At 35.5% G+C, this 12,189-nt stretch overlaps 1 protein-coding gene across 1 annotated transcript; it reads right to left on the bottom strand.

Moving 5' to 3' along the window:
- Positions 1-383: 383 nt before the first annotated feature.
- On the bottom strand, positions 384-11,041 carry LOC132553415 (prolyl 4-hydroxylase subunit alpha-1-like). The gene is made up of 11 exons (XM_060217665.1): positions 10,862-11,041; positions 9,870-9,921; positions 9,301-9,443; positions 5,624-5,688; positions 4,951-5,065; positions 3,425-3,469; positions 3,329-3,337; positions 2,459-2,530; positions 1,993-2,061; positions 821-917; positions 384-463 (listed from the first exon to the last, which is right to left on the bottom strand). Exons 1-11 carry the CDS (start codon positions 11,039-11,041, stop codon positions 384-386), a joined length of 927 nt encoding a protein of 308 aa, XP_060073648.1.
- Between the last annotated feature and the right edge of the window lie 1,148 nt (positions 11,042-12,189).

Genomic DNA, 12,189 nt, shown 5'->3' with positions numbered 1-12,189 from the left:
GCAAGTGCGTCGTTTTATTCTTAAAGAAATTTCATCCCTTCATTTTTCCTCCTGTCCTGAACATTAAAAATTATATTTTCTTAATATACCTCAATGTACATTTATAAAACCCAAAGGAATGTAAGTTACCTGTATGCCATGTTTTACGTTATCAGAATAGTGACACGCGCCAGGATGTTGAAAAGTGCATTTCATTAGTGCACAAAATAATCATGAGCAATGAACTCAACATAATTTTCAATGCGCCTGGCAGGATAGCAACATGATAGGAAATCCACACCGTTTTACCCCGATATATCAATTCATACACAAGATTAACAGAACAACAAAATCATTATCATTCTTTTTGAAACATACTTTAATGAAGAGAAAGGTTCAATACATCAAAAATGCTCCGCCGAATATTGTGTTTTACACGGTTTCCGTAATTCCTGGCCAAGTTCTCGTATCCACTTCGTGGTAACTAAAACAATAAAGCAATGTAGAAAAGGTTTAAATCTTCATATTTATGGAAGAATGTACTGGTGCTGAATAATACTGCTTACCGGCCAGTATATACAATTCTGTAAAACCTAATAAGTTTTTTTTCCTTTTTTGACGACACTTAAAAAAAATCTGTGGAGCTTCCGGATCCATTAAGTTTCCTCTGTATTTTTGATTTCATGATGTTTACCAACGACATTTTACGAAACCATAATGTCAGGAATAGATAAACAAATAAATTGAATAAATTTATAAATAAAACAAATATATATTTGCGATCCTACAAGGTACAGAAAGTTATGTCGAACAGTATATATATATATATATAATTACTTACTCCATTTTGTCCCCAATATCACTGGGCATGCGGCGTGTTGTGATCGAAAATCAGTTTCCCCACTCGGCATTAGGTTGTACCAAAAAACGGCAGAACCCTAAAAGGTTTAGTGATTGCATAATAAAACTCATTTGATAAATTCCTTTCACGTACCAAAACATTTCTTTTGAGGAAAATGGCACGACAAAACTAGGATTGTTCCGATATATGTGAAAACCATCTGGGTTTTTTTTCATGCATAAGTGAAAGTCATTATAACACCGTATGTTTATTTGGCAGTATGTTATAGTTAAGGCAGCGCCAAATATTTTGTAAACAAATTTCCAGCTAAATTCTCACACTTGCCTATCACCTCCTAGTTTCTAGGATAAGATACACATAAGGCGAATGCTAATTGCAAATTTCATTATTCTAAAGACAAGGACCAATATATAGATAAATACAACAACGAAGCTCTATTTATATAACTGAATTTATTTTTTATTATAAATATTTTTATGTAAGATGTACTTTTAATGTTATATATAAAAAGGACGTCAGCACTTTCTCTGATTCATTACGCTACATTTACTATGTTTGCTTAACTTTCAACGTCTAACAACCTTTAATGTTTAACAAGACCTATCAAATATCATTCCTGTTCAGCACGTGACGCGGGCATTTTCAGTTTCGATGAAAATGTTGAAAGGAATTATTTTTGAATGTCTCTTAACGAAGTCATGCATATTTCATCTTAAAGTATATCAATTTGATGCATTGAAGATACTTATATCGAACATTGACTGTTTCCCCTTTTCTGTTTTCTTTAGGTAAATGAACGCAAGAAGTTTTCAAGGATTTTCTTTTCATTTCTTAACTCTTGTTATGCTTATGCTTGCTGTTTTTCAATAATGAAGATTTATTTGGTTGAAAAGTCATTTAAACATCTTACGTCACAAATACAAATGTATCTACATTTAAATCCTATCTGTAATAAATGAATATTTAAACAACACGTATATGCTATACTGCTCTTTATTGAATTTAGATATACTGACGACCGACAGCCGAGTAATCTGCAGTCCCTGACCAGGGTAAGGCTGACATACAATAAAGTTTTATTTATTGCAGGTTTAAACTAACGGACAGAACTATCCTTGGGAGAGATCCAATTATCTATTTATAGTACTCACTTTGATGGGAACTATCCTGATTTTGAGTAAGGGAAAAACCGTGGCACCACCTGCCTCTACATCGTTGAGCTGAATTAAGAAAAAGGTAAGATTTCATACTAAACCACAAGCTAACCACTCACTGAAGGAATCAAAAGAAGTACGTTTACCAGTAGATTTCACGGAGCAGAACTGTTATGCGTGTTAACATAACAAAATAAAAACAAAAACGCAAACATCACTTTCTTTCTCAAGCATAATAAATATAATGCCAAACGCAAATGTTCGTGTGAAGCCAGATGAAACTTTTTATCAAAATAGTTTTAAAATCTAAGATAATACACAATTGCGTAACACGTCTCTCACAGTTGGTCATTGAACATCGTTGTGTTATAACCTATATCTTCAATGAAAACTAAATTTACTGCTTAAATATTGCATAAGGACAAGAGTCGAGACACGATTCAGGTCGTGTTTATCTACCTACATAAAAAATCCATGTCGCAATTCTTTCGTTACGAGTATAATTCCCATGGTGCATTGCGGTCTCGGTTCTACACTGTGAAAGACAGAACAATGTATCACATCAGTATCAATGCTATTCACTGTTAGATATAAAAATATAAACTTTATTTATTTTTGGTACGGGGTTTGGGAAGAGGTATATTGTTGGAGGAAGCCAGAGTTAACTCACGTGGTCGGGCACGTGACCCCATACCTTTTCACCAACACTCTGGAAATCGAACCTCGGACGGCTAGGTGGAAGCCGAGTGCGTTACTACTGTGCCACCCGACCAACCATTATTCACTGTTGTGCTTTTCAAGTGCACTTAGGGGGAGTACCACTCCAAAAGTCTTTTACTAATAATTTTTTTCTAGTTAAATCCTGTCTCGAGGTCAGTTTATTTATCGCTGTCTCCCTCCACGATGATATATTGGACGAATTATGTTCATTCTTCGTGTAGGACGTTCTACAAACACAGATTGTCTAATCTGTCCTGTTTTTCGATAGTGTTGCCCAAGAAGTATTTGTCTTTCCCCGAGGGAATAGATAATACAGAGCATGTAAAGAATATTTAATTATTAGTAAGACAACCACAACTAAAGGGAGGTTTTCTAAGGTTTCAGAAATATTTGTCTCATCAAGAGTAACCCGTTTTCTGCTTCTACGACGACAACTGCTTTATTAAGAAAACATAACTGCACGTCCTAAAATGAGAATTCCATCTGCAACAAGACTTTTTTATCTAAAAATTGGTTCCTTCCTTTAATGAAGTATGATAGTAATGTAGTTTGAAACAAATGCTCACATAGATACATATTTAACGTGAGATTAATGAGAGCGCAGGAAATAAGCGTATATATCCTTGTCACAAAAGACAGAGAAAAACCAGTTATAGATAATTATGAAATATACCATTGCCTGATGTGACGTAAATCATAAAATACTTACGTCATAGTGTCGACTATAATGCCCACCGAGACCATAGTTCACCACCTAGCAAGACACAACAATGAATGTTTATATTTGTTAACAGTGCATACAACGTAAAAAGTCCAGTCGTGTCATACGTCTACAACATAAGATGTCAACATTAAGAATTATTCTCATAAATCTGAGTTTTGGAATATTATCCAATGTGATATATAATCCTTCTATCAAGTACGAAACGACGGCGTGTTTTCTATTTTCTAATATCTTTACTCAAAGGATAATGAAAGGCAGGGTAAACTTTGAAGATGGGACTAGACGTCGAATATAATGTTAAACATTTTCAGTAAGAGTGAAGATTAATCAAAACAAAACAAAATGATTGAGGAGTAGTTGAAGGGAGTTGAAAGAGAAATCTGAAACCGAAATGGACTGATTGTTGGAAGCTGGCTAGTCGATACCGGGTATGTCACCCATTCGCTCTCTCCATAGCCCTGATTCACATGGAGGTCATGAGTGTTTTTATCCTCCTCATTGGGACGTTGGCCCATTTTTTTTCAAGGGGCTGCTCTCAGATGGGCCAGAGTAACATGAGGAGGCTGGTGTCGTCGAACCTGTCTATTCAGTTGGTCTTACATGTGCTCAATAAGGGATAGGTTGGGGCTGTAGGGCGGCCAGTCAAGTGGGTGGATATTGTTGTTAGTGAAAAAAGGCGCGACACATCCTCGCTTCATTGGGCCGCGCATTATCCTGCTGGAATTTGAGGATGTTTTACTGCAATAATTTGACAGCACGGTGTAGGAGGATCCCATCTATAGACTTAGCAGCAGTTTAATTATAAGCTACCCCAACCAGTGGTTATTTAACTCCATGTGAGATTCCTCCCAAAACCGTAACCGATCCACCCCCAAACCTACTACGCAGCAGTCAGAAAAATTTTCTCCATGACCCGTCTCCACTGCCTCAATGGGAATGCAATACGAAGCTGGCGACGAGTCGCGGTAATGGATAGGACGGTTATGAGTACCTATGGCATGAAGGGCAGATTCAGTGGCAGTAAGGTGCCGATTGCGAAATGCGCGAGACGAATAAACCTGTCCTGACGTTGTGACGTCACGCGCGGTCGCTCAGACATAGGTCTGTCAGCAAGCCGCCCAGTTTCCCTTATACTCCTAACAAGACGTTCTTTAGTGCAAATATGGATACCGAATGTTTGGCAGCATGTATTTATCTTTGGACTTGCATAATCATCGCAATGGTTGACCGCTCTGAACTTCCGTCAGCGGTGCCATTGTTTAATGTTATCAGAAATTAATCAAAATATCGGAAAAAGGCGTGTCTCTATGAAGACTACCTAATGGTATGACGAGCAATGTAACTCAATGTTACAACACTGCTGTGCACAATATTTTCCCGTTTCGTATTTTCCTGGAAGACTTCGTCGCACAATATAATAATGCAATATTCCATACAGGACCACGTGACTGTAACGTAGATTATTTCGCATATGAATAATCAATAACGTTCAATAATATGATTCATATTACCTGTAATTTATCAGACGTTTTAATGTCTCTGCCAACGGAAGCATCCAAACCAGTAAGTAGTTCTATTCTTTTCTCCAGTTTTACAGTTGTACTCGTCCGTATTTTCAGGCTTGCACTGTCACGCCAGACGAAAAGCCGTGGAGAGGAAAATAAAAGAAATAAAGTGTCTAACATATGAATAGCGAAGGAAACACATCCCCCCTCCCCCGCGATTATTTTTTTCATTTTAATTCAGATATAAACGCATGTTACGTCCGATTACGAAGAATTAGGCGACACAAAGTATCCAATTTACCCTGCAAACAGCAAGATATGTTAACCTACTGTACTGCTTTGGAGAGACCGATTGCAGCTCTACCAACAGAGAGCCAAACGAAGCAAACTATGGCCCACACAAATTTACCTCTGAGATTTGCAATGTCAATGTCGTATTGGTGTATTGCCTTTTATATCTAACCTAGAAAAATACCAGTTAAGTGAGTGTCATTTGTTACACTAAAACAACTCTCAAACACCCTGGTCTACTGCATCTGTGATTGTTATATATATCATGAACATTGTCCATTTGTAAACTTTCTCATCAAGTCATTACCATGAAACCAAAATGCATAACATCATTCACAAAAATAATTGGAAATTGCTGTCATTGCTGTCATATGATAAATTTCCTTACCTGTCACCTGTCCTTGATCCATCTACTTCTTGATCATCGCCTTTGAATACACGGGCTCGCGTTAACTAAAAACAAAATATGTTAAATGTAATCAACATTGTATCTTGCATGGTTCCCAGTTAGTTACATTTCCTTTTTCGTGTAAACACTTCTGTTGTAATTTCGTGATAACAGGCGGCCTATTATGAAATTTCGTTTCGGCAACACAAATGCTTATATATATATATATATATATATATATATATATATATATATGAATATATTTTCACATAAATTCCCTGCTGCCAGTATAATAACACTTATTGAATGATTCTTTATGCCACACATGTTATGTTACCAAGTCCACTTGTTTATTTGCTGTAGAGTTAATTGTGACGCCACAGCTTGATGACATAATATGCATTGTGACGTCACCAACGACAGTTATAGTGTTTTTCAAGTTTTTACAAATTTGAATACTGTATCAGTTAAACTGTATTTTACACAGATTGTTTGCAAAAATAGTTTATATGTGCACTATTTTCTCTTTCATATGAAGCTTTTCATAAATATTTTTTATTTTACAACGCTACATTGCTAGAGGTTTGGTCAAATGAAAAGACATGTTTTTGGAATATCACATGAATAGAATTGACGTAAAACAGATGAAAATAATCCATAAAACAGTATTCAGACTGATAAAGGTACTCAATAATGCATTGAGCAAACTCGTAACTTTGACACTAGTTTTAGTAACGTGAAACAGATACTCAACAGTTCTGACAAAACCTATATACCAGAAATTATCTCCTTATATAAATAGCACAGAAAAGAAAGTTACGTTTTGTTTCGCTATATCCTGTAGATGTAAAATTTCTTTGTCGGATATGACGTCATGGAATCTGGATATCCGTGGTACATTACTCAGTACTTCCTCTTTAGCTGTGTAGTAGGGGATCCGTGTTTTCTTATTGTAACAATGGAGGTCAGATGTAATAAGCTGTGAATGATAAAGTGTGTATAGATATTTAAATTTGATAAGACTAAGGAATACTATGAACAATAGTAAGATTTACACGGAGATTCCTGGAAAAAATATTCCGGAAGGTAATAAGTTCCTGTATAGGTTCCGTGTACAAGTACATGTATATGTTCCGTGTACAAGTCCACGTATACGTTCCGGGTACAAGAACCTGTATATATGCTCCCGGTACAAGTTTCTGTATATGTTCCCGGTGCTAGTACCTATATATGTTCCCCGTACAAGTACCTATATACGTTCCGGGTACAAGTAACTGTATATGTTCGGGGTACAAGTACCTGTAAACGTTCCTGGTACAAGTTCCTGTATATGATCCGGGTACAAAAATCTGTATGCGTTCCCGGTACAAGTTCCTGTTTATGTTCCGGGTACAAGTACCTGTATATGTTCCGGGTACAAGTTCCTGTAAACATTCCCGGTAAAAGTTCCTTTATATGATCCGGGTACAAATATCTGCATAAGTTTCTGGTACAAGTGCATGTATATGTTCCGGGTACAATTACCTGTATATGTTCCCGGTACAAGTACCTGTATATGTTCCGGCTACAAGCACATGTATATGTTACGGGTACAAGTACCTGTACATGTTCCGGATACAAGTACCTGTATATGTTCCGGGTACAAGTACCTGATGACGTTTCTGGTACAAATACCTGACAGTTAAAACAGTGTGACCGCCTGTATATGACCTAGGTAAAGCTGACAGTTAAAACAGTGTGAGTAAGTACCTGTATATGACCTAGGTAAAGCTGACAGTTAAAACAGTGTGAGTACCTGTATATGACCTAGGTAAAGCTAACAGTTAAAACAGTGTGAGTGCCTGTATGTGACCTAGGTAAAGCTAACAGTTAAAACAGTGTAAGTACCTGTATATGACCTAGGTAAAGCTGATAGTTAAAACAGCATGAGTACCTGTATGTGACCTGGGTAAAGCTGACAGTTAAAACAGTGAGTGCCTGTATGTGACTTAGGTAAAGCTGACAGTTAAAACAGTGAGTGCCTGTATGTGACCTAATTAAAGCTGACAGTTAAAACAGTGTAAGTAAGTACCTGTATGTGACCTAGGTAAAGCTGACAGTTAAAACAGTGAGTGCCTGTATGTGACTTAGGTAAAGCTGACAGTTAAAACAGTGAGTGCCTGTATGTGACCTAATTAAAGCTGACAGTTAAAACAGTGTAAGTAAGTACCTGTATGTGACCTAGGTAAAGCTGACAGTTAAAACATTGTAAGTACCTGTATATGACCTGGGTAAAGCTGACAGTTAAAACAGTGAGTGCCTGTATGTGACCTAGGTAAATCTGACAGTTAAAACAGTGAGTGCCTGTATGTGACCTAGTTAAAGCTGACAGTTAAAAAAGTGTAAGTAAGTACCTGTATGTGACCTAGGTAAAGCTGACAGTTAAAACAGTGAGTGCCTGTATGTGACCTAGGTAAAGCTGACAGTTAAAAAAGTGTAAGTAAGTACCTGTATGTGACTTAGGTAAAGCTGACGGTTAAAACAGTGTGAGTAAGTACCTGTATGTGACCTAGGTAAAGCTGACAGTTAAAACAGTATGAGTACATGTATGTGACCTAGGTAAAGCTAACAGTTAAAACAGTGAGTGCCTGTATGTGACCTAGGTAAAGCTTACAGTTAAAACAGTGTGAGTAAGTACCTGTATGTAACCTAGGTAAAGCTGACAGTTAAAACAGTGTGAGTACCTGTATATGACCTAGGTAAAGCTGACAGTTAAAACATTGTGAGTACCTGTATATGACCTAGGTAAAGCTGACAGTTTAAACAGTGTAAGTACCTATGTTTGTCCAGGAATGTCTGTTGCTGTTATAACTGATAGTGTAAACAGTGTTTATGAGTAGCTGCTTTTTTCCTTACATTGCTGATTGTTAAAACGATATGTATTAGTACACTGTGTCTGTATATATCCAAGGTAAATTTAGCAATTATTTTTCTCACATAGTGGAGAGCCAACAACGTTTTCAACCCTAGCATTAGGTGCCATAGCAGGATGAAACAGTGCCACCTTCCCAATAAACGGTAAATCTCTTATGAATTTCCCAATTCCATATTGAGATGCTCTCTATAAATCTTTGTCGCAATTACTCTTTATTCAACGGCTTGTTTCCAATATTTTGAATTTCGCAAATAATTTCGATAGCTGGCCGACGATCTGACCTCCTGGATCCGAGAGATGAATATTGATGGACGTTATGGGATAACTTAATGGTCATCACCCTGGTCTCATAGGAACGTTTTTATCAACCCTGACCTCATTTGAGAATACTTTTCACATAGTATCTTTTTTCTTTGATGCTTTTACAATTGTTTTGAGTGTGTTTTTTTCTTAGTTTGGATTAGGTTGTATAGTTTTCCTAATATACTATTCTAAATTTGTATCATTATTCGCATTTGTGTCATTTGTAGAGTCTTGTGCAGTCAGTTTTTATATTATCAGTGGCATATATGTATAATGAACTTTATGGCCCTGACACAAAACTTAGACAAGGATGTTCGTAGAAGGTTGGTATGATATATTATACAAAATCTCGAAAAGAAGGTAACAAATAACGCTATTGTTCACGTGACAGTGACGTAATTTGTGTAATTGCCTAACTATGTTTGAAACAACTCCCGTACACTGCTTCTAGTACACTTACCGACGTTTGTGTTTTACACAGCTGTTTGTAAACGATGTCCAAAGGATTTTGTGAACCTACTTCTTTGTCTTCCTGTTGGTTTTCCTCTTGGGATTCGGCCTTCAATCTTACTATCTTAGTCATGGTCTCCAGAGATCGAGTACCTAAATTAAAAGGTTTATGTCAGTGGTAGGACATCAGACAAATTGAGCCATTTAGAATAACAGGATTTATGATTTACAATAATATTTGAGGAGTTTATTTCCTTTCTCGTCTTGCAGCCTTCTAGTTTCTTTGTTTTTTTATTATTTTGTTTTCTTTTTTATTTTTTTTTTCTTTTGTTTTTGTTTTGTTTTTTGTTTGTTTTCTTTTCTATTTTTTTTTTTCTTTTTTTTGTTTTTGTTTTTTGTTTTTTGTTTTTTTTTTGTTTTTTGTTTTTTTTTTTTTTTTTTGTTTTTTGTTTTTTGTTTTTTTGTTTTCTTTTGTTTTTGTTTTTGTTTTTGTTTCCTTTTTTCATGGTGTTGCATGCATACAAAATCCTAATAAGACAGAAAGTGAAATCAACTAATCTAAAACAATATACTACTTACTTGTCTGCTGTAGATTGGTAAGTATATCCAGGGCTTTCACCGACAATCCCGTCTGTGATTAAAAGAACTATTGCTTTTTAATACATTGATATATGAATTCCTAATATTATACATCATCTTTCATAGACATAATTGAATAACTGCATCAATGGAGTTAAAAACATCATTATGATTATTAGCATTAATGATGTCACTTGTTCGTTCTTTCGTTTGTTCATGGCAATAATTATTCTTTCATTTGTTATTTTCAAGACTTTGTCTTTCATTATCCAATTTCTTTTAAGCTACTCTAATAGATATCAGGTGTCTTTTCAGTTCTTTTATTAGGAATGTACTGTATTGCTGGAAATTTTCATGGGTCAAAATTTTCGCGATTGTCTTTTCAAACTATCGAATAATATTTTAACGAAGAAAATCGAATGTAAAAGAACATCTATATAAACGTGTCTCAATATTTCACGGATTTAATTTTTGAGATCACTTTAATGTACCGCGAAACAGCGAAAATATTATCCGCGCAAAACTAACCGGTTATATGGTATAACTGTTTAATAAAGAAAACCGTTAAAAGTAAAAACAGACATTGGAAAAATAATAATATAACGTTATATATTTTCTAAGGCATTTCTGATAAACGTTCTCAATTCACAGTATATTTTGTAATGAATAAAGTTGGACCGATGTCTTAGAGATGTCGATTATAAATTTTGAAAATCATCAAAATATGTTGTTTGAAGCCTTATAATCGACAACATTATCATTCCGTTCGGTTATTTTCCTTTAAAGTACCAGAAACATCATTCGCTGCTAATGCAGTTTTATTCATTTTTGTCGGCTTTGCTGTCTCTAACTATTAAGTTTGTATGGCAATGCTCTATTCATTTGCTTGTCTTCTGTACAATGTTATATGCCATAGCAAAACTCATTTTCTTCACTGGTTTATGTGACTGTTTGATATATCAACATCTATTTGTTTCTACTGGTTTACATACCAAGTGGTAAGCAATGGCCGTTTTGTACAATATTGAATCTCTCTCCGTGACGTCAGCAATTTCCTGGAAAGCTTCATACCATGCAATTTGTTTTTCTGTCTCCAGAGCTTGTGCTATATTTACAATATTTGAACTAGTAAGTGGCGAGGCACGAATGTTTAAAATGGTCCCGGATACCATAGTTTTCAGATCAAAATCGTAAGTTTCATAAAGTCTTGTCAAACCAAAAGCGGCATTAGTAAAGTCATTATTACTTGTCCATATACCATCTTCATCAGTGATGCTTTTCCAGGCTGACAGGAATTCTGTAATGAAATTGTTAATGTAAAAGGACAAGATATCAGTAATCACGAAGTTGATTGTGTCAGTTACCTTTCTACGCCATCCCGATATTTACAGTTATTTCCAAAATCCAGCTTGACCACTTCTTTGGTTTGGGGAAAACCCTTTCAAATTTAGCCGTGATAACGTCACGCGATAGTTTTGAAAACGAGGCGGTTCAATTTGTAAACACGAACACATGATGGTAGGCAGAAATGACACGGACGGTAGTGACACAGTAAGTAAAATCCCGTTTTTCAGCACCCGATTTTGTTATGTGTGTGACAAATTTTATTTGATAACTCAAAGTCAACTCAGAATAACAAAATAAGTAACAAGAACCACCAACCCATTCAGCCGGGAAGCCATTTTCACTTACAGGTGAGGTGTTCTATGCGCAGGCGTTATCATATATGAAATTTACATATCCAGACTATTTATCAACAGATAAAGATTTCCTATTTATGATTATTAATTAACTTCTTTATTTGCATATTTCATTGTTCATGAGAAAAAACATTTCATATATACATTCAATGATAAAAAATGTCATTAAAATGTCATTTTAACGTGATGTCGCTTTAAATCGATAATGAATGTTATCGTACTTAGGATAAATAGATTAAAAAAAGTATTTCCTACGAGGAAATCATTCTACCTACCCTGTGCTGCCATTGTAGGTACACATGTACTACAGTTGATATTATGAACGACTTTACCCCAGCTATTAACTGCCCTGTCTATCAAGTGAAATGCGTTGATAGGGTGGCCCATCCACTGCTCAATGTTATTAATCATCGATCTCTCTTCATGAACGTGATTGAGAAACCTTTCATTGAAAAGAAGAGAACAAAACGTATCAAGCAGATCATCTTGATTTTGTGAATAGTAGCGGTTCACATAAAATAAACATTTCAGTTTGAAAAGCATGAAAATCGCGTTCTATCGAATACTGGGAAATAGAAATATATTTCTAACCTAAATATTTTTTCCTGATGGCTTATCCA

The sequence above is a fragment of the Ylistrum balloti genome, unplaced genomic scaffold (assembly GCF_031769215.1).
Source record: "Ylistrum balloti isolate Yb309-2 unplaced genomic scaffold, AGI_CSIRO_Ybal_v1 Utg369636, whole genome shotgun sequence".
Lineage (NCBI taxonomy): Eukaryota > Metazoa > Mollusca > Bivalvia > Pectinida > Pectinidae > Ylistrum > Ylistrum balloti.
Note: the sequence above shows the minus strand (reverse complement) of the source record. Positions and strands in the feature narration are given on the sequence as shown.

Coding starts and splice junctions, on each gene's coding strand:
- LOC132553415 (XM_060217665.1), bottom strand. CDS start 11,041: ATGGTATCCGGGACCATTTTAAACATTCGTGCCTCGCCACTTACTAGT. Junction 9,922..10,861: donor CGGCCATTGCTTACCACTTG/GTATGTAAACCA, acceptor TTTTAATCACAG/ACGGGATTGTCGGTGAAAGC. Junction 5,689..9,300: donor TGTGTAAAACACAAACGTCG/GTAAGTGTACTA, acceptor TTTTGTTTTTAG/TTAACGCGAGCCCGTGTATT.